We start from the raw sequence: 19,095 nt of genomic DNA, 5'->3' as shown, positions 1-19,095 counted from the left end.
TGTTAACTATGATAAAGTTGGGTATGGTGAGAAGAGGATCCTTTAATGTTTTCCCCATTTTTATTTGATAGTAGCAACAAAATTGTCCTTATTCAGAGTGAACAATGCCATGGACACCTGGCCAATATACATTCACGAGTGAAAAAGACATTTTATCAGGCCCTTGTTCAGGCAATGTGTAATCCTCATATTTCTCAAAGTTGCTTCTATCTGGAAATGAGGCTAGAGAGCATAGCAAGCCTCAGGCGGCCCCCACTTGTTTTTCTCAGTTCAGAATGCACAGTGGCTATTGCATCCTTTCCTGAGCTAGGGACGCCACAGTGAAGCATCATTCTGTAAAATACCCTTCCTCTTTTTCTGTGGACATGGGTTCTGGGCTGGTGTCTAGATGATTGCTGACCTTTCTTAGCCACCTGAATTTGGCTAGGTTCTATTCCCCCCAGTTCAGTTTCCTCTCTGGTCTGTCCTTGGTGGGTGGGTGTAGCAACAGTCAGTGGATAGGACTTGCCTTTGATGAGTGGGTCTGTGTCTTCCACTGTGTGTCAAGAAAGCCAAGGACACAGCCTTTGCATCAGCTCTGCCTCCCTCCCTTAACTTGTAACTTTCCAACTTTGTTTGTATCTTGGCTCAGATATCAAAATTTTTTTCCCCAAGATCTGGATTTTCCCTTAGTTATCCAAGTAGACTAGGTAAGTCTATATTCTAGGACTTCATTACTTCATCCTGGCTTTCGACCAAGGTAGGTGGGTTTGAGTCCTGTTCCGGAGTCCACCTTAGACATTGTAAATCATTGTAAACTCACCCCAAAATAAAAGCCCCTAGAAGTTCTCCCATGGCTGACTCAGCCCCCTCATTTTAATTGTATCTTCAAGAGCAATCCCCCCCGGCCCCCCCCCCCACACACACAGAGCTCTCTCAGATCAACTCTCATGACAATATTATCTTGAGAAAGGGGGGCTGGATCAGCCACAGTGGCCCCTTTTGAATAGAGAGCATCAGGCTTTGTCAGAAAGGATTGGGTAATTATTGTTTAACAACTTCCTTCTACTCTGGGTCCCTTTCTGTTATCACCCCAGCTCTTCCTTCCTGGACTACACAAACTAGAGAGCAATCTTAGGTTATCTCTGCTTCCTCACCTCCCACCACTGACAGGGAGGCTACCAGAGGCTTCCTTGTTGCTGAACTAACAAAGCCGTCATCAGTTCTGTGGCATCCAACCTCAAGGCAGCATCTATTCGTCTTAGCTCCTGGATATTTCTGCCTTTGCTTCTCTGGTGCTGCATCGTAGCTTCTCCCATTGCGTCTTAGTTTCCTCCGTGGGCTACTCTCCACCAACCCCGAACATCACAACATCAGTTTTCCCCAGGCTTCTGCTGAGTTGCTCTTCTCCCCATCCCTGATGATTTTACCCATCCTGCCTGTTGGTTCAAGCTGACCGATGTATGCTGATGATTCAGATTTCAGTATGCAGATTCCGTGCTCCACCTGCACGTGAGCTGCTGAACACATTATTGGTGACATTACAGGTCCCACAGACCCTGCCCAGGATTAAACCATCCAAGCATTTTCAAATATTCTTCCCTTCTTCATGTGTCCTCTAACTCAGTGAATGATGCATCATCCTCTAAGTTACTCAAGCCAACAACGCAGGACTCCTTGATTCCCTTTCTCCCTGGTATACTCTGTTAACTGTCCAAATCTTATAGGCCTGTCTCCTCCATATTGCACTGACCTGTTTTCTCCATCCTCATTGTTACTGCTTAATGGTCTGGTTATTAGGAGACACCTGGGCATGATGCTGGGGTTCTGGGATCGAGTCCCACGTCGGGCTCCCTGCATGGAGCCTGCTTCTCCCTCTGCCTGTGTCTCTGCCTCTCTTTCTGGGTCTCTCATGAATAAATAAATAAAATCTTTTTTTTTTTAATCTGATTATTAGGTAGTCTTTCTTATCACCAACTACACTGGTCAAATAACTTTTATCCCTAGAGGATAATTAGGAAAAGTAAGACTCGTTATTGGGAAGAAAGGTGGGAGATCTGGAGATCCTCACCAGTAGTGCTGGTTCTGCAAAGCCTGTGATTTGGGGAGGTGGGAGCCCCTGGGAAGGCTCTCAGACAGGGCATCCTTAGTTTCCTTATTAGTGACACTTCTCGGAGAAAAGAAAAGTCTACATTCTTTGGTAATGAAGCTAATGTTTAACAAATAGTCCTCTGGTTAGGAGATTTGTATTACATAAATCCTGCCTGAGGACCTGTGACCCTGCTTTCTCCTCCTCTGTCACTAGGGCGAGGCATGATTTCCCATCATCCTATTTGCGGAGCTCTTAGTGATCACATTGTGGACTGCAGGATCGTTAATTAGTAGTCACCGTGACCCACAGTCCCGTCTTTGTGAGGTTCTTACTGTAAGGCAGAGCAGGGGAGGAGGAGGACAGGAGAGATAGGGTATCTTTGTGGGTACATCTCAAAGTTAGCTTATTTGGAAACACACAGAATGTGGAGCTGGTGCCACTGTTACAGTCTTGTTTGGGGCATAGCTGGAATGGGACTCAACAATATTCTAGAATGGCCATGATAACAACTCAGATCACTACTATCTCACAACAACCTTAAGAGCCTCTGGAGGAGGAGGAGGAGGAGGAGGGAAATAAATTAATTAGAAAATGGTGTGCCCGGGATGCCTGGGTGGCTCAGCGGTTGACCATCTGCCTTCAGCTCAGGGCATGATCCCGGGTTTGGGGATCGAGTCCCACATCCATCTCCCTGCAGGGAGCCTGCTTCTCCCTCTGCAAACATCTCCATCCCCAGGAGAGAGGGAGGTTGCCGCAGTGTGTATACGGGCGGAGCTGGGAACCCACCCAACAGCAACGTTCAGCACCTGCACATCCTAACTGCCATGCAGCCAGGGTAGAGGCGCTGCTGGAGGCAGAGCATCCTCTAGGTGTCGGAGTGGTAGCAAGGAGGGGACCAGAGGGGAACTGGCTTTCGCTCAAGGAGGACGTTTTCAACCTTCTCTGAAGTTCAATGTAGGCCACGGACTTTGGCAGCTCTCAGCAGTTCTGGCTTTGCTCTGAGCCCTTCTCCAGAGGAACCGTCTTGTGGGCAGTAGGAAAGGGGAAAGGAAATTCTTACCAGGAAGAAATGAAATACAATCATCCATCCCCAACCTCCATCCAGGGCTTTAGTGTAAGGTCGGGCCTTCCTTGCCCTCTGCACCATGATGGTTGGTCCCTGTGACAAGACCAAGACAGATGATTCAGTTGACAAGAAGCTGATGTAAACCTTTAAACTTTGTGATATAAAACCATGTGTAATATTTTTAGGCTTACCCCTTTAAAAATAGATGATTTCCTGATTTCTAAATTGTTTACAGACTCTGATCTCAACCTCAAAAATGCAAGCAGGGCATCTTTGGGGGTTTTCTGGAGGCCTGCTGCCTAGCTTCACCTGGCAATCCAGATGACTTTGACAGTTATCTTGAGGCATGTCCTTAGTTACAAGTAAAATCTGCCTGACTACAATGTCTCCCTATCTCTGTTTACTCCATAATCACCATCCAGACAGAACCAGACAGATGAGAAAAAACAAGTGAAAGGCCATGATTTGAGGGACATCAAAGCTACCACAGAGATCTGAATGGCATCTGAAAGAGGACCACTCGTTTAATTTCAGGCAGGAATTGCAAAGGAGATTACAAAGCCTGACCCCACTGTGGCGTGGCTGCTCCGAGCACTGTCCTCCATGTCCTCCCCCTAGGTCTGCAAGCCACATCCTAGGGAAAGTTGTCCATCATCCTCCGATCCTCTGCGTGAGCTCCTGACTTAAGAGAAATAAGGAAGAGAGGAGGAGCCTCGGGTTTAGGAATTCCCTTTACTAAGCAGAGGCTAAAAGTTTTTATTTTACCTTTGATGTGGTATTCAGCAAAGGAATCCACCGATGAGGCAATCTGGGAAGAAAAATATACAATTTCCTACAAAGTTACTCTTTTTTAAAGGCCTTTCTTTCCGCTGTGAACACGTGCGAGCATTCTAAGTCTGTGAGGCTGGAGCCAACGCGGTCACTCCTGCCAGTGGACTTTACTTCCCGAGGGGAGGAGGAAAATGCGATTTGACATCATTCCAGGCCCTCCCTCCACCCATCTAGACTCAGAAAGTAGAATTTCACCCTAGGCTCAGAAGCAAGTATCAGAGTAAACCAAGTAGAAAATCCTTTTTGGTAACTAGTGTTAAATTAATCACACAAGGAAGCCATTACACAGCCGGGGCTCTAATGCCGAGGTGGTTCATGTAGGCAAACCAAAATCTAAGCCTGTAAATGCCTCGAAGTTACCAAATTAAAATGGGAAGGACAGGGGATCGCTGGGTGGCTCAGTGGTTTGGCGCCACCTTCAGCCCGGGGCGTGACCCTGGAGACCCGGGATCGAGTCCCATGTTGGGCTCCCTGTGGTGGAGCCTGCTTCTCCCTCTGCCTGTGTCTCTGCTTCTCTCTGTGTGTGTCTGTCATGAATAAATAAATAAAATCTTAAAAAAAAAAACCACTCACAACTTCCTTGCTTTGCATCCACCTTTTCTATATAAAAGCCTGTCCCTGAGCTCCTGTTGATAGAGTGCTGCTAAATACTTCTGATTTAACAATGCCTGATTTGAATTGATTTTTGCTCAAATAAACTCTTAACCATATTTACTTAATATGCCTCAGTTTACCTTTTAACAGTTCTGGTATCAAAAAAAAAAACAGTTCTAGTATCAGAAGAGGGAACAAAAGGAAACACCTGTGCACCCCAGGAACAAGGAGCAAGGGGTGCAGGTACCCCACAAGCCCAGAGCTTGAGGCTTTCTTGCTGCCTCTTCAGGTCAAGGGCAAGGCCCTCTTGGATCCTAGCTCCACTGCCTTCAGATTCCAAACTGTCAGCCTTTATTCAAGCATTTCTTTTTAGGGACTGGGTTCGACTTAAAAACTGGCCTGGCTCTGGGGACAGACAAGGTCCAACTTAAACTGGGCTGGGGTCCAGTGTGAGGCCTCAGGTAAATAAAATATGGTGTTAAAGCTGAACAGGGGGAACCCTGGGTGGCACAGCGGTTTAGAGTGTCTCCGCCTCTCTCTCTCTCTCTGTGACTATCATAAATAAATAAAAATTAAAAAAAAAAAAAAAAGCTGAACAGGCAGCTTGGCCTTACCAAAGGTGATCAACCTTGGATGATGGTGGCCACAGCGGAGAACTTTTAATTTAGGTGAATGCATCCACTTATGTGGTTCCCTAGAGATAAAAGAGTCTTAGCCAAGCACTCACTATAAAAGGTAGGTGGAATACAATTTTTCCTCCTCTACGATTTCTGGTGACCAGAATGAGACCTCCTGGGACACCCCACTCACTCCAGAGCCTGCAGAGGGGATCCTGGAAAAACTGCTAGAAGCCAGCAGAGGGTGAGAATTCCTACCAAAGTGAGCTGTCCTGGACCTCTGTCTGTGGTGCCTGATCGAGAGGAAGGTAAGGTTCATGGTGTCCCTTCTTTCCGAGGTCAGACTGACAGGAGAAAAACATTTTTTTTTAATTTTATTTATTTATTTATTCATTCATGAGAGAGAGAGAGAGAGAGAGAGAGAGAGAGAGAGAGAGAAGGGCAGGCAGAGACGCAGGCAGAGGGATAAGCAGGCTACACGCAGGGAGCCCGACGCGGGACTCAATCCCGGGTCTCCAGGGTCACACCCTGGGATGAAGGCAGCGCTAACCGCTGAGCCCCCACCCCCACCCCTGGCTGCCCGAGAAAAACATTTGTGTAAGACTTACATCTTTGAATTGTGGCTCATGAATTTCTACTTGGACAGCAGTGGTTGGCAGTCTTTTCCTGGAGACAGCTACCTTTCCCCACTTTGTCTCATCTCTGTCCTGAGAGCTTGTTTGGCTCTTCTGCCCCTTGGGACCCTTGGAAGAGCAGGGAGCTCAACTGCAGGGCTGGAGGCCTTAAAACCATGGCGGGGCACCAATAGGGCTGCACCCCGAACGCACTAGTGTCCTACTGGCCATGGCTGGCTGTCAGAGGGATTCCCAGAAGTCTTCTGTACAATTCCTTTTGGGAATAAGTCTGGGTCTTGGGGGGCAATATCTCTTGCACCTTTTTTGGGGGCACCTCTTCTGTCCATAGTTAAGTCAGAAGAGGTTTGTTAGTTTGGGTTTTGAATTCACCTGATACGGATACCTTTGGTTTAAAAGAAAAAGAAAAATATTTACTGTTTTTCTAGCTAAAAAGTGTTAATAAAATATTTGAAAGGTTTTTAGTGAGCTTTGTGGTCAGAAGTTGGCCAGATTGGAAGCTGATATTCAGAACCTGTGAGGAACTTTTTAAAAGGCCCTTTTCCTGGGGCGCCTGAGAGGCTCAGTCGGTTATTAAGCTCAGGTCATGATCGCAGGGTCCTGGTACTGAGCCCTCTGTCAGGCCCCCTCTCCCCCTGTCCCCCACTTCACGCTGGCTCTGTCTCTCTTGTGCTCTAGCTCTCTCAAATAAAAAAAAAGCTTTTTAAAAAATTAAAAATAAACAAATAAAAAGGCTGTTTTCCCTAAACTAAAGTGAAAGTATGTACCCAGAAGGGAAAAAAAAAATATTCCCAAGCTACTGTGAGAAGATTTACTAAATCATAAAGGCACACAGCTTTAACCCTAGAATATGAGAATCTTTTAATTTCCATCTTAGTTGAAATCCCCCTGATAAATAATAAGTAAAGCAGCAAATTGAAGATCATGTAAGTGGATGGGAGGGTCAGCTGGCCTCTCGATGACGTTCAGGGTGCAACCCAGTTCTCTGAGGAATCAAAAGCAACTGTACTGTCTTGACAAATCTCATCTTTACAAGAACAAAAATGTGGCTCTAGAAACAGTTCAAAGTCTGCCATCCATTTTACCACCCCCAAACCTCTCTTGTTCCTCTCAAAAAGCTTGTAGATACTGAAAAAACAACAACAACAACAACTGGATTTGGGGAATAAAAGTCCTTTTTCCTGGAATTTATATCTTTTCCCTGTGCCTTTGAGATGTAAATGTTCTACTTCGGTTCTCCAGGTACCCAGAGCCATTTCCTTGAAGTGCAGACTTCAGGGAGGTAATTCTTAACAGAAAAGACAAAAGAGAAATGGGAGTTGCTGGTGGGGGGCCCTGCTTGGAAAGTAGGAGAAAGTTATACGAGGTTAGGTTAAATGATGGTGTTCACTGAATATCTACATTATCAAGTAAGATAAAATACTAGAATATTAATTATTGAACATAAATTTATTTACTTTTGGCTCCTTATGCAGAGGAACTGAAGATGTGAGTCTATTGGTATGTTTTATGTGACATTGAAAAATTTATGAGGAAGGCTACACTACTAGAAATTATCAAACGTATTTATAAATTCTCCAGTCCATGGAATGTTTAGCAGTCCACAATTGCTTACTTCTCTATTTTCATAAGAAATTAAGGATTCTTAAAAAAAAAAAAGAAAGAAAGAAAGAAGAAAGAAAGAGAAGAAAGAAAGAAAGAAAGAAAGAAAGAAAGAAAGAAAGAAAGAAAGAAAGAAAAGAAATTAAGGATTCTGAGTTAAGGATTCTGAGTTAATTAATGTATAATTAAAACTTAGTATGGGTGAAAGGAAACAACTGTGTATGAAAAGGAGGGGGTGGATCCCTGGGTGGCGCAGCGGTTTGGCGCCTGCCTTTGGCCCAGGGGGCGATCCTGGAGACCCGGGATCGAATCCCACATCGGGCTCCCGGTGCATGGAGCCTGCTTCTCCCTCTGCCTGTGTCTCTGCCTCTCTCTCTCTCTCTCTCTCTCTGTGACTATCATAAATAAATAAAAATTAAAAAAAAAAAAAAAAAGAAAAGGAGGGGGGGAGAGTAGAATGTATTTTTTTTTTAAGATTTTTATTCATTTATTCATGAAAGACACAGAGAGAGGCAGAGACACAGGAGGAGGGAGAAGCAGGCTGCATGCAGGGAGCCCGAAGTGGGACTCGATCCCAGGTCTCCAGGATCACGCTCTGGGCTGAAGGCGGGGGCTAAACCGCTGAGCCACCCAGGTGTCCCTAGAATATAGGTTTCTGGTAACTTGAAGATCATAACATTGAGCTGGGTAAGAATTTCCAAAACTAATGGAAAAACTGGATTAAAACAGAACAAGAATTGGGACACCTGGGTGGCTCAGGGATTGAGCGTCTGCCTTCTGCTCAGGGCGTGATCCTAAGTCCTGGGATCGAGTCCCCCGTCGGGCTCCCTGCATGGAGTCTGCTTCTCCCTCTGCCTGGGTCTCTGCCTCTCTCTCTGTGTCTCTCATGAATAAACAAGTAAAATCTTTTTTAAAAAATAAATAAAACAAAATAAATAAATAAATAAAACAAAATAAATAAATAAAACGAATTAACAACATGAGATTAAATGAATTTATAAGGATGATTATAATTTTTTTTTACAACTGTTTCTTTGAAACATTGCTGGTTCCTTAATGTTTTGTTTTCCAGATTTAAGGAAATCTTTTTCTCTTTAGTTATGATTTAAGGCAATTTGGTAAAGTATACCTTTGTAAACAGAATTGAAACAGTTTTTCTCCCTATCTGATCCGTCCCAAATTCAGAAATTTGTTGAATCATCTTATTTCATGACAATATAGTTATTTGCATAAGCTCAGTAACAATCTGTCCTTATAACAGGATATAATCGAAAACATTGGTTATGGGGACTGCTGGGTGGCTTAGTGGTTGAGTGTCTGCCTTTGGCTCAGGACGTGATCCCGGGGTCCTGGGATTGAGTCCCATGTCGGGCTCCCTGCGTGGAGCCTGCTTCTCCTTCTGCCTGTGTCTCTGCCTCTCTCTGCGTGTCTCTCATGAATAAATAAATAAAATCTTAAAAAAAAAAAGACATTGATTAAGTTATCAAAGTTTTGACTGGAATGTCATTATTTGAGAATATGCATAAAACATGTAAGTAAAATATGCATAAAATATGCATTTGACCATGCAGTTTTAAGGAACTAAAGTTGATTTTATGGAGCCACTAAAGCCCTTTGGAAAAACTGGCCTAGTACCTTCTTTACAGCATTCCTAGCAGCCTGAGTGAGGAAGGTTACTTTCTGGCAGGCCCAGGAAGGTCCGGCTATCTTAGTGATGTAGTTTTGGAATCAAGGTGAGGTTTGGTGGGGTGAGGTCTGGAGCTGAGGACCAAGAAAGAATTCTTGAGACATCTTGGTGCAAAATGGTGGTTTTATTACAGCCCGGGGACAGGACCCAAGGGCAGGAAGAGCCGCTGCCCTGGACTAGTGAGGGGTGGCTGATTATATATCTGGGAGTTGGAGGAGGTGAGGAAAAGGGAGGATTTACATAGGGGCACCTGGTGGTTCTATGGTAGAGAGTCTGCCTTTGGCTCAGGTCATGATCCTGTTTTGGGATCAAGTCCCACATTGGGCTCCCTGCAGGGAGCCTGCTTCTCCCTCGGCCTAGGTATCTGACTCTCTTTGTCTGTCATGAATAAATAAATAAAGTCTTAAAAAAAATAAAAGGGTTTACATATGCTAAAGAGGACCTACAAGATCCTGGAAGCCTTGCCATTGTCAAAGTGAGGTTGTTTTTCCCTCTAGCAAGGCTTTAAGATAGTTGGGAGCTTCCTGGAGCTATGTCACAAATATCTCACCCAGGATTTGGAGGGGAGGGTGTGGTTTGCTGGGTGTGAGCCTGTGCTGTGTCCTCAGCTAGCCTTCTGCTCCCCACCATTTGGGACCTCAAAGACAGAGACATTAACCCAAATCTGTAGGTTTTCTAGGTGAAGTGTGATGATGAGGCCTTGACTTGGCGGATTATTTTCTTTGAACTGGAGAGACTTTAAAAGTCAAATCTAAGATTTCTCATAATAACTTCCAGCAAAGCAGATTTAAAAAGAGCCTATATGATCAATCATTATTATTATTGCACCTGTGTAAGTAAGTAGGGCAAGTCTAATGAGACTAGGCTTACTTGCAACAGATTACAGTTGACCCATGAACATGTAGGGGCCAAGGGCAGGCCACTACAAGATAGGCCACTTTATTTATTTTTTAAAAGTTTTATTTAAAAAATAAAATAAAATAAAAGTTTTATTTATTTATTCATGAGAGACAGAGGCAGAGACACAGGCCGAGGGAGAAGCAGGCTCCACGCAGGGAGCCCGACGTGGGACTCGATCCCGGGTGTCCAGGATCACGCCCTGGACTGAAGGCGGCGCTAAACCGCTGAGCCACCCAGGCTGCCCAAGATGGGCCACGTGAGCATAGATATTATTTTGAGTTAAAAGCAATCAAAACCCTTAAGATTCAGGAAAGGCTCCTTACTTCCCCTACAACTGCCTGCCTGTATCAGGAAGAGAGAGATTAACAGGTTCCTATTTACCTAAGAAACTTATCTATATAACCTTTGTTTTCCAAACACCTGTCACATTGCTAATGGCCTTTCTTCCTTTGTATCCTCAGAGCCCTATCCCTCAGGGCGTGAGCATCAGGTTGTCTCACGGTCTTTACAATTTTATGTCTGTAGATTCTCTATATTTATGAAACTAAATTTTTCTGTTAATCTTACATCAGTTGATCTTTAGTCCAGCTAGAAGGACCTTGAAGGACATAGGAAATTCTTCCTCCCCAACAGAGGTCAGATTGTAGTGCTGTTCAGTCTTTGAAGTTTTGCTATCTACTTGTAAACCAGACTGGATCCTGAATTCTAGTTACCTCACAGATCTGGTTACAATTCTCCAAACTGACATTTCCAACCTTTTCCCCATCCTTTTGATATTCTTCTTGACTTTCCTCAACTTCCTTTTTTTCTGTGTTAATGCACAGGGAGACAATGCTCAGTAATTCTGGCAACTATTGCTAAATGTACTGCCAATGCTGTGTAACAGAAGGCCCTAGGCTTTCTTCCCAGATTGGTTTTAGATAATAGAATTGCTTTAGATTACCTGTTGGCTGAACAAGGAGGAGTCTCTACCTAGCAAGTATCTCCTGCTGTACCTGTGATAAGTTTTGGAATATACGTGAGGCCCGGAGCCGAGGACCAAGAAAGCATGCTTGAGAAGTCTTTGGTGCAAAATGGTGGTTTTATTAAAGCCCTGGGACAGGACTCGGGCAAGAAGAGCTACTTCCCCAGGTTTGTGAGGAGTGGCTGATTATATACTTGCAGAATTGGGGCAGATGAGGAAAGGGAGATTTCAAAAGGATTTTCATATGCTAAGGAGCATCTACAGGATACTGGAGGTCTTGCCATTGCCAAGTTAAAGATTGTTCATCCCTCTAGCAAAGCATTAATATTAACACAATGGGAAGCTTCCAGAGGAATGTCACACATATCCCACCCTGGGAAACTTGGGGGGGGGGGGTGAAACCTGGGGGGGGGTGTCATTTGTGGGATATCAGCTTGTGCTTTGTCCTCAGTGGGCCCTCTGTTCCCCAACACCTGGATCAACGCACCTGGTATCGTAACAAATACAAAAAATGAACAAACCTCTTCGCTAAAGCAATAGGACACCATTAGACTGAAGAGGGTGCAAATGCTCAGGGAGCCTACAGAAGCAAACCCAACTCTAAGCCCATAAATGCCTGAAGGTTACAAGATTGTTACTTAAGGACAACCAAACACAGCAAACCGGGCTTTAAGCTATATATCTCCAATCAATAATTTCCTTGCTTCTGCATTTTCTCTATGAAAGCCTCTCCCCAAATTTCTATTGGCACAGTGTTCCTACTTCTGGTTCAGTGCTGCCCAATTCAAATCAGTCTTTGCTCAAACTCTTAAATTTTTCTTTATAGGATTATGCCATTCTTTTTTTTTCTAAGATTTTATTTATTTATTTTAAGATTTTATTTATTCATGAAAAACAGAGAGAGAGAGAGAGAGAGAGGCAGAGACACAGGCAGAGGGAGAAGCAGGCTCCCTGCAGGGAGTGGATGTGGGACTCGATCCGAGGACCCCAGGATCACGCCGTGAACCATTGAGCCACCAAGGCATCCCAACTTTGTGGTTTTTTTAAGCATGAAGACTCTTGAGTCTGTTTTCAAACCTGTAAAATGTAGCTAATACTACTTTGCAAGTTTTCTGTGAGGACTGATAGAAGAAACAGAACCAGTAGATCCACCTGGATGTGCGTGCACGCGCGTACACACACACACACACACAAACACACACACACACCATCCTACTCCAGCAGCATACAATCACACACAATCCTACTTGAGTTGCAGCTCCGTACGGACTAGGAAATCAGCCATCTCCAACCCTCAGCTCTCTGCAGCCCTTCTTCCATCCATGAATGTGGGCGCACCATGCCCGACCTCGAAGGTTGTCACGGAGAACAAGGTATGTTCGTGTATGAATTTCATTCAATAAAGGCCAGGCTCTGTGCAGACCGAGCGGCTAGGTGTAGGCAGGGTGGCCGAGGATGCGGCATAAGGCGTGGGCAGGGGCTGGATCTCCCTGTGGGAGACACATGGACTTTAGGTCTTGTTCTAGGAGCAACGGGAAGTTTAGCACCGTGCCTGCTACAGTGAGGCCCTAATACACTGTTAGGAGGCGTGACCACCAGCGTATCTTGTTAGAAATTCAACATCCCTAAAGTCAAACCCAGCCATTTTTGCTCTGTAATTCTCCTGAGTTGACTGCTTCTTTCCAAAGAACCCAGTTGTTCCTAGCTCTAGATTATCCAGTAATCTCTAGCCCTGCATTCTTTTGTTCCCTTTCTGCCAATTTTTTATATTTTTATTTGATCCTGTGCTAGACTTTATTTTGCTGAGCCTATTCCTCTCTGAAATGGGGATAATAGCTTGTAAGATTAAATGAGCTAAATGCATGTAAATTGTTTAGCATGTGTCTAGTATGTAGCAAAAACTTAAAAGATTGGTTCTTATCACTCAGGGTTAAGAATTGGAAATACAGGGCAGCCCTGGTGGCTCAGCGGTTTAGTGCCGCCTTCAGCCTGGGGCCTGATCCTGCAGACCTGGGATGGAGTCCCTCATCCGGCTCCCTGCATGGAGCCTGCTCCTCCCTCTGCCTGTGTCTCTTCCTCTCTCTGTCTCTCATGAAAAAATGAATACAATCTTAAAAAAAAAAAGGAATTGGAAATACGTACTGAGGAAATTTTTCTGCTTGAAAAATAGTTTGGTCTACCTCAACAGATTAATCCTTAGGCTCAAATTTATTTGACTTACATATCCCAAATTCCATTCTGCTAACAAGATAAGGCCCAGGAAACTTTTTTTATTTTTTTAAATAAGTTATTTATTTATTCATGAGTCACAGAGAAAAGCAGGACATAATACGAGAGGGAGAAGCAGGCTTCATGTAGGGAGCCCAATGTGGGACTGGATCCCAGACCCTGGGATCACACCCTGAGCCGAAGGCAGACACTCAACCGCTGAGCCACCCAGGTGTCCTATTTTTATAATTTTATTAAAAGGGAGTCAAAGCCTATGGTGACTTCTCATTTAACAGATTCTTAAAAAAAAAAAAAAAAGATTTTATTTATTTGACAAAGAGAGAGCACAAACGGGGGGATCAGGGGAAGCAGACTCCCTGCTGAGCGTGAAGCCTGATGTAGGGCTCATTCCAGGACCCTGAGATCATAACCTGAGCTGAAGTCAGATGCTTAACTGACTGAGCCACCCAGAGGCCCTAAAGATTTTAAGTAACCTCTACACCCAACATGAGTTTCAAACACACAACCCTGAGATCAAGAGTCACAAGCTCCACTGACTGAGTCAGACAGGCACCCCTGAGTTGGGAGTCTTAAATCCAAAAGGTTTTTCTGCAAATCCCTTAGTTACACAAATGCAAAATGGGGCAGCTAAGAGTACATACCATGTAGGGTCATCAGTGAGAATGAGTTCCTGGTACAAGTACTTAGTGATATTAGCTATATTGTTGTTATGGGGTGGGCTTGTTAATTATAGGCTTAATTTGTTTTAAATATCTATGGACACTGTGTGAGGATGTGTGTAGTTCGGGAAGCTTCTTCTGAAAAAGAAGAGTAAATTGAAAAAAAAAAAAAAAAAAAAAAGAACATTTGATAAGAATTTAAAGAATCCAGAAAAGATCCAAGCTTTCCTCTGACCAGATTTATTGAACATAAGAAAACTCTACGTACAAAGTGACCTGGACATGCTGCTTCAAAACATGATCCTTTCTTACTAATGTTCTGATAAGTCAGTCCATTGGGTGTCCAAAAGCAGTTTACTCTAAAATTAACAGAAAAGTGCCCAATGCACACTAAATAAATGGCCTAACTATTGGAACTTTAGTCGTTCTACAAGATAATCAACGTAGGTAGGATGGAGCCTCTACGACAGGCTGCTGGAGAACTGATGAGACGTCAAGAGGCCATTTTGTGCACTGCTACCGTGATGCCGTCATGCTTCTGGATCATAATGTTCCTGAAAGACAAAGCGAAAGATATTCAGTAAAATGTTGTAAGTGGGAGACTGTTGAAGATTAAACATGCTGTTTGGTTTAGGACACAACTAAAAAAAAATATTTATCATTTTTTTATATACAAAAGCAATATATCAACACAAAAATTTGGGAAAGAGAAAAATATAAAATATGAAAAATTAAACGAATCTATAATCCTACTGCTCAGAGACAACCACTACTATGTTGTTACCTACATGTATATCATACACACATTTACCTACATGTATATCATGCACACTTTTTTTCTCTTTTTACAAAGCTGTGATCATACTCTGCATAGTTCCGTATTCCTCTTTCACCATTTATAAAAAGGAAAGGATCTGCTAACAACTACTTACCCATTATCTGACTCTAGACACACCACAGGAATATCAGTGGGGTCTGAGGTCAGCTTAGCTGCTTGCTGGGCTAGAACAGATATCACCCCAGCATGCTCATCGGACAGGGTCCCACGGCCTGGAAGACAGAGATGTCACCAGGTCACTAATTGTCCAAAAAGGAGTCTAGAGCTATAATAGTACCTCTCATTGACTTACTCACAAAAAGAAGGCTCAGTTCACGGTCTTTTAGGTTAGGTACCGAAATGAAATGATTTTGTCTTGATACTAAGCTGGTTACATAAGTAAGGAAGCCAGAGACAGTTCTTAAATCAATAAAGCATCAGGAGACACTCAATTTTCAATCATTCTCATCACCATCTCTAAACACCTCCTCACGCATATAAGGAAGCTGTAATTGAAATCCATCTGAAAGCCATAAACTCATTTTACAGGAACCTTTCTGAAACCAAGACACTCAGAGGTGAATTTGACAAAAAGCAGTCAGAAAGGGCAAGAGACTCTTGAAACTAATTCCTCATGTGACATCTCATTTCCTTTTAGTGAGCTCAACCTCAGAGGAGTTCAGCCCTAAGATCACCTTGACAGTGTATATGAGAATATTCTGTTATTTCTACTAGAGTAAGCTGGCTGTTTTCAAATATCAACATAACTGTTTTTTGTTCATGTTTGTTTTAGCCTGTAGATAACTAAATCTTGGGGTGCCAGATACCAAAAGTAATGACTAAGTTTATTATTTCCACATAGGAAGGTGGCACAAGGGGATCCCTGGGTGGTGCAGCGGTTTGGCGCCTGCCTTTGGCCCAGGGCGCGATTCTGGAGACCCAGGATCGAATCCCACTTCCGGCTCCCTGTGCATGGAGCCTGCTTCTCCCTCTGCCTATGTCTCTGCCTCTCTCTCTCTGTGAGACTATCATAAATAAATTAAAAAAAAAATTAAAAAAAGAAAAGGGAGGTGGCACAAGCTCACCTGCCTGGAACTATGGCAGGTAACAGACACGCCACTATAGCAGTCAGTGGATTTTTTTTTTTTTAAGATTTTATATTTTTTTATTCATGAGAGACACAGAGAGAGAGAGAGAGAGAGGCAGAGACACAGGCAGAGGGAGAAGCAGGCTCCATGCAGGGAGCCCGATGCGGGACTCGATCCCAGGACTCCAGGATCACACCCTGGGCCGAAGGCAGGCGCTCAATCACTGAGCCCCCCAGATGTCGTTGTGCCTCAATTTATCTGCCTCACAGGGTTGTTAGGAGGATTAAATGAGTCAATTTGGGGAAGGCACTTAGAATGGTGGTTGGCACGTAATAAGAGCTTAATAATGAAATTCTATAATTACTGTCATTAAACAAAAACCCAGTACAGAGATCCTGGCTCAGAGTAGCCTTGGCAGCTCACATCCTTTCCACCTGCGTCAACCAACTGCCCTCCATCTTCACTGCCCAAGGCCTGGCTGCTTAGCACCAGTCTTTGCGCCATGGGGGCCTGGATGAGGGCTGCCTGTATAGTGATGAGCCTCCTCTGACGTGAGAGGGAATCAAGGACCGTATTTTTTATATCTTAAAACTTGATGACAACAATGACCCAAAAAAGCTCTAGGTAAATTCCCACGTAATGAAAGATCAAATGGCTTTAGACCATTTGGATCAAGTGGAGATTATCTTGGCCATGCAAGATGACTTTAGGTTTGAAATTCCTGAGACAGATGTGCAAAAGTTAATGTGTGCACAAGAAATTAAAGGTCACACTAGGGATAAGGAGGTACATGAATAAAGTATCAGACCCCCTTTCTTCACTGAGAGAAGACAAGGAAGATACGGGTGTCTGGAAGTGAGAATGTGTTTTGGCATTACCTGACTTTAAGGGAGTAATTCTGTTAGACTTGTATTTAAACTGTCTAAAAGGGACACTTGGGTGGCTCAGTGGTTGAGCCTCTGCCTTCGGCTCAGGGTGTGATCCTGGGATCCAGGGATGAGTCCCGCATCGGGCTCCCTGCAGGGAGCCTGCTTCTCCCTCTGCCTGTGTCTCTGCCTCTGTCTCTCATGAATAAATAAATAAAATCTTAAAAAAAATTAAATTGTCTAAGAGTTTTTGCCCTTTGAAAGTAAATCTATACAACCAACCAATCAACCGATGCAATCCAGTAAAGAAACTGAGGCTCAGAAACACTATTTTTGGTTCAAGTTCACACTATTAAGCAAGAGGAAGAACAGGGGGCTGAACCCAAGTGTGTTCAACTCTGAAGGTCCTGTTTTTACTGCCTACTCTCTTACTGGTAAGTGTAGTTGGATTTCAAAATAGCACCGCCCATCTCGCTGGGTTATTGTGAAAATTAGAGATAAACTGCGCCAAGCCTGGTAGTCTGTAGACATTTAACAAATGGTACCTGATGTTACTATCTGCTAGACCCAATTTAAAATAATTCAAATTAAAAAATAATAATTCAAATTCTATTTTAGTAGAAACAATTTTGTAGTGCCAGAACTGCAAAAACATGTCTACCTTCATAAATACCAATTGAAAAATTTTAATTTTCTTTCTTTCTTTTTTTTCTTTCTTTTTTTTTTTTTTTTAATGATAGTCACAGAGAGAGAGAGAGGCAGAGTCATAGGCAGAGGGAGAAGCAGGCTCCATGCACCGGGAGCCCGACGTGGGATTCGATCCCGTGACTCCAGGATCGCGCCCTGGGGCCAAAGGCAGGCACCAAACCGCTGCGCCACCCAGGGATCCCAATTTTATTTTTTTATTTTTTTATTTATTTTTATTTTTTTTTTAAATTTTATTTATTTATGATAGTCACAGAGAGAGAGAGAGAGAGAGAGAGAGAGAGAGAGAGGCAGAGACACAGGCAGAGGGAGAAGCAGGCTCCATGCACCAGGAGCCCGACGTGGGATTCGATCCCGGGTCTCCAGGATCACGCCCTGGGCCAAAGGCAGGCGCCAAACCGCTGCGCCACCCAGGGATCCCCCAATTTTCTTTTTTTAAAAAAAGACTTTATTCCTTTCAGAAAGACAGCACCAGAAGGGGAGAGGGGCAGAGAGAGGAGGAGCAGGTTCCTGCTCAGCAGGGAGACCGACCTGGGGTCAATCCCAGGACCTGGGCCCCGGCTCAGCACCAGAGCAGAAGGCAGGTGCCGCCTGAGCCGCCCAGGCGCCCCGGGAAGGTCTCCCCTTTCTAATCCCGTGTGGAGACAGAGTCCGTCTGACAGAGGTGCCCCTCAGGTGGCAGGCCAGCGGGAGGTGCGCGGGGAGGGGAGAGGGGCTAGGCTCCCGGCCCTCCCCCGGGGGGCGCACGGCGGGGACTTACAGCCCAGGTTCAGTCCTTGCGAGTCCGTGCACAGGACGCCCACGATGGAGGGGTTCTTCATGCTGCTTCCGGGGGCCGCGGGGGAGGGAAGCACAGCGGGTCAGAAACGGGGTTAAGTGCTCGGCGCCGCGCCTGCGGGGGCCCTGCAGACCAGGCTCGCGCTCTACCGGCGCGGCAGTGCGTCTGCGTTGGCGCCCTCCAGGGCAGGGGCGTCGCGGTGACCTGGGGTCAGCCTGGCGCCCGAGCCAACGTGTCTGGGGGGACGGGGGCGCTGTGCCCCGGGCTCGGGCTGGGCGCGGGGCTGCGGCCGGAAGCCCTGAGGGGCGCCTGTCGCCCGTCGCCCGCCGCCCGCGGGGAGGAGCGGGTCGGCCGCTCGGGGCGGGGCGGGCCGCGCGGGACTTCCGGGTGCCTCCGCCGCGACCTCGGCACGGGCCGCGGGCCGCACGACTCACGTGTCCTCCAGGTGCTGCTCCAGGGTGGCCTCCATGCCGCCGCCGCCGCCGCCGCCTCAGCCCCGGCCGGGAGCGTCGGGCCACGTGACGCGACCGGCGCCCCGGGGACGGCGCCACCAGAGGGACAAACTTCGCCGCCCCTCCGCCCGCGGTGCCCAGGCGCGGCCCGCCCCGCCCGTCCCCCTCTCGCGCCAGAGCGGATCAGAGGGAGCAGGAGAGGAGCGGCCACGCAGTGCCGGGCGCCGCCCCGGGCTCAGGCCGCGACCTGAGCCCCGACCTGAGCACCTGAGCAGGGGCAGGGGCCTAGTCCTCTTGGCCCCCCGGGGCGCCCCGGATTAATACAGTCTTAAAAAAAAAAAACCTCTTGGAGAATATTCTTTCAGCCCATTGCCTGCAAGTGTATGCTCTTATTCATTTTTTTTCTTTTTTTAGGCAAAATTGACACAATACTGGACATGCAGTTATGTAGCTGGCCTTTTTCACAGAATTTAGCATAAATGTCTTTCCATGTCAGTAAGTATCCATTTACATCTGTTGTAGTAATTACAAAATACT

The 19,095-nt window shown here is 45.4% G+C and overlaps 2 protein-coding genes across 6 annotated transcripts in view; both read right to left on the bottom strand.

Moving 5' to 3' along the window:
• Positions 1-4,107, bottom strand: part of SLC16A4 (solute carrier family 16 member 4) — a 28,996-nt gene extending 24,889 nt beyond the window's left edge. Inside the window, exons 1-2 of one of the 4 annotated variants that reach the window (XM_049110997.1) lie at positions 3,903-4,107; positions 3,132-3,230 (exon numbers count right to left, since the gene is read on the bottom strand). In XM_049110997.1, coding sequence (XP_048966954.1) covers positions 3,132-3,218 — 87 coding nt within the window. In that variant the 5' untranslated portion in view covers positions 3,219-3,230; positions 3,903-4,107. The remainder of the gene's footprint in view (positions 1-3,131; positions 3,231-3,902) is intronic. The other 3 variants (XM_025417289.3, XM_025417290.3, XM_025417288.3) reach the window with 3 other exon arrangements.
• A 9,969-nt stretch (positions 4,108-14,076) lies between these two features.
• LAMTOR5 (late endosomal/lysosomal adaptor, MAPK and MTOR activator 5) lies at positions 14,077-18,684 on the bottom strand. 2 transcript variants are annotated; one of them, XM_025417287.3, is made up of 4 exons: positions 18,541-18,684; positions 18,089-18,150; positions 14,785-14,902; positions 14,077-14,406 (listed from the first exon to the last, which is right to left on the bottom strand). In XM_025417287.3, exons 1-4 carry the CDS (start codon positions 18,573-18,575, stop codon positions 14,346-14,348), a joined length of 276 nt encoding a protein of 91 aa, XP_025273072.1. In that variant the 5' UTR covers positions 18,576-18,684; the 3' UTR covers positions 14,077-14,345. The 2 variants fall into 2 exon arrangements, with proteins under 2 accessions (XP_025273072.1, XP_048966953.1); XM_049110996.1 differs by having other exon boundaries at positions 18,089-18,153; positions 18,541-18,629.
• Positions 18,685-19,095: the final 411 nt, after the last annotated feature.

The sequence above is a fragment of the Canis lupus genome, chromosome 6 (genome assembly GCF_003254725.2).
Source record: "Canis lupus dingo isolate Sandy chromosome 6, ASM325472v2, whole genome shotgun sequence".
NCBI classification, from domain to species: domain Eukaryota; kingdom Metazoa; phylum Chordata; class Mammalia; order Carnivora; family Canidae; genus Canis; species Canis lupus.
The sequence above is the reverse complement of the archived record's forward strand: the minus strand, read 5'-3'. Positions and strand labels throughout refer to the sequence as shown.

What these genes read in the sequence shown, in the direction of transcription:
- LAMTOR5 (XM_049110996.1), bottom strand. Translation starts at nt 18,575, where the DNA reads ATGGAGGCCACCCTGGAGCAGCACCTGGAGGACAC. An exon ending in GAGCAGCACCTGGAGGACAC is followed by an intron (nt 18,154 to 18,540) that starts GTGAGTCGTGCG and finishes GGCCCCCGGAAG; the next exon opens with CAGCATGAAGAACCCCTCCA. An exon ending in TGTCTAGAGTCAGATAATGG is followed by an intron (nt 14,407 to 14,784) that starts GTAAGTAGTTGT and finishes TTTGTCTTTCAG; the next exon opens with GAACATTATGATCCAGAAGC.